At 64.9% G+C, this 1696-nt stretch overlaps 1 protein-coding gene across 1 annotated transcript in view; it reads right to left on the bottom strand.

Moving 5' to 3' along the window:
* Positions 1 to 285, bottom strand: part of LOC122546580 (transmembrane 9 superfamily member 1-like) — an 8172-nt gene extending 7887 nt beyond the window's left edge. Inside the window, exon 1 of the mRNA XM_043685265.1 lies at positions 12 to 285. Coding sequence (XP_043541200.1) covers positions 12 to 95 — 84 coding nt within the window. The 5' untranslated portion in view covers positions 96 to 285. The remainder of the gene's footprint in view (positions 1 to 11) is intronic.
* Between the last annotated feature and the right edge of the window lie 1411 nt (positions 286 to 1696).

Raw genomic sequence — 1696 nt, 5'->3', positions numbered from 1 at the left:
CCCCCACCCACCTCCCGCTGCTCCAGCCGCAGCTCGCAGAGCAGCCTCCTGCTGTGGTCGCGGCGGAACGCGAGCCGGTAGAGCGACTCCGCCATGCGGTCCCCGTCGAGCAGCTCTCCGAGGCTGAGGCTCTTGTGGCGCACGCGGCCGGGCCGGCACACGGGCAGGCGGTAGTAGTGGTAGGTCTCCTGCGGGTTGTGGTAGGGGCCCACCTTGTTGACGTAGACGGTGACGGCCTCCCCGAGCCCGTACCGGGCCCCGCCCCCTCCGCCCGCGCCCGGGGCCGCGCCCGCGCCCGCGCCCGGAGCCCAGGCCAACACCGACACCGCCAGGAGCAGCCCCGGCCCCGGCCGCCGCCGCCTCCTCCGCCACCAATCCCCGGGGCCCAGCGACGGCCAGCCCCATCCAGCCGCCATCTTCGAAACCTAGCAACGGGGGCAGGGACCGGAAGCGGAAACGGCCGCCCGACGCGTCGCCGCTGCGTGACATCACAAGGGGAGCGGGCAAGGATGACGGCACAAAGGCAGGCCCCGCCTCTCAACCCAACACCACGCGGTTAGGGGAGGCGGGGCGGGGCGGGGATGGGAGGAGGGGTTCCGCAAGAGACGCGGACCCTCGCCAGAAGGTGACGTAAATCCTAGGGCGGGAGGGATGACCTCACAAACGCACGCCCCGCCCACCGCAGCCAAGCCGCGCAATGGAGGAGGAGGAGGAGGGTGGGTCGTAAAAGGACCTCACCGGAAGTGGGGGCTGATCTCGCACCGCAGCAGCCCTCACCGGAAGTACAGCGAGGGAGGGAGCGAGCGAGGAGAGGCACCTCGCGGGAAGTGACGCGAACCACGGGGCGCGTGACCTCACCGGAAGAGGTGGGGCGTGTCGGGACACTTTTTAAAATTTACTTTGGCAGTGGGTGGATAAAGCTGACGCAGCTCTGGGTCTAGACCTTTCTTGTCCCCCCGGACCCGGTCCTTTTCATGTAAATAAAGAAAAAAAAGTCACGCAATCCCTGAGGCGGGACCGTCTTCCGGTTCTGATTGATTCCAACTCCCCGCGTTCCCGGATGTCCGACCCCCACGTGACCTTGTTTACGGGGGGGCCCGCGACCGCGGAGCACCACGTGACCCCTCCCCCACGCTGCACGCCTCCGGCCGGCGACGCTGAGCGTCACGTGACCCTGTTTTGCGCACGCGCATAACGGGGCATCACCAAAGGCTGCTGAATGCCATGTATATCTACAAGTCGCCCCTCCCCCCCCCCCTTTTTTGGTCTCATGAAAATGAGGCCAACCAACCAACCAGTCCTATACATCACATTCACTCTCCGATGCGTGGTCTTCCCTCCTCGCCAGAGCCATGGTTTCCGTCTCCATCTGTGACATCTGGGCGGGCGGTGGGGGGGGGGAGCCTTCCCTCCAATAGCTGTAACGATTACCCTGTTCAACAGAGATCTAATACAGGGGATACAACAACACGGGGCGGCACGGTGGTTAGCACTGCTGCTGCCTCGCAGCGCCAGAGACCCGGGTTCAATTCCCGCCTCAGGCGACTGACTGTGTGGAGTTTGCACGTTCTCCCCGTGTCTGCGTGGGTTTCCTCCGGGTGCTCCGGTTTCCTCCCACAGTCCAAAGATGAGCAGGGTCAGGTGAATTGGCCATGCTAAATTGCCCATAGTGTTAGGTAAGGGGTAAATGTAGGGG

Source organism: Chiloscyllium plagiosum, unplaced genomic scaffold (assembly GCF_004010195.1).
Source record: "Chiloscyllium plagiosum isolate BGI_BamShark_2017 unplaced genomic scaffold, ASM401019v2 scaf_55097, whole genome shotgun sequence".
NCBI classification, from domain to species: Eukaryota; Metazoa; Chordata; class Chondrichthyes; order Orectolobiformes; family Hemiscylliidae; genus Chiloscyllium; species Chiloscyllium plagiosum.
Note: the sequence above shows the minus strand (reverse complement) of the source record. Positions and strands in the feature narration are given on the sequence as shown.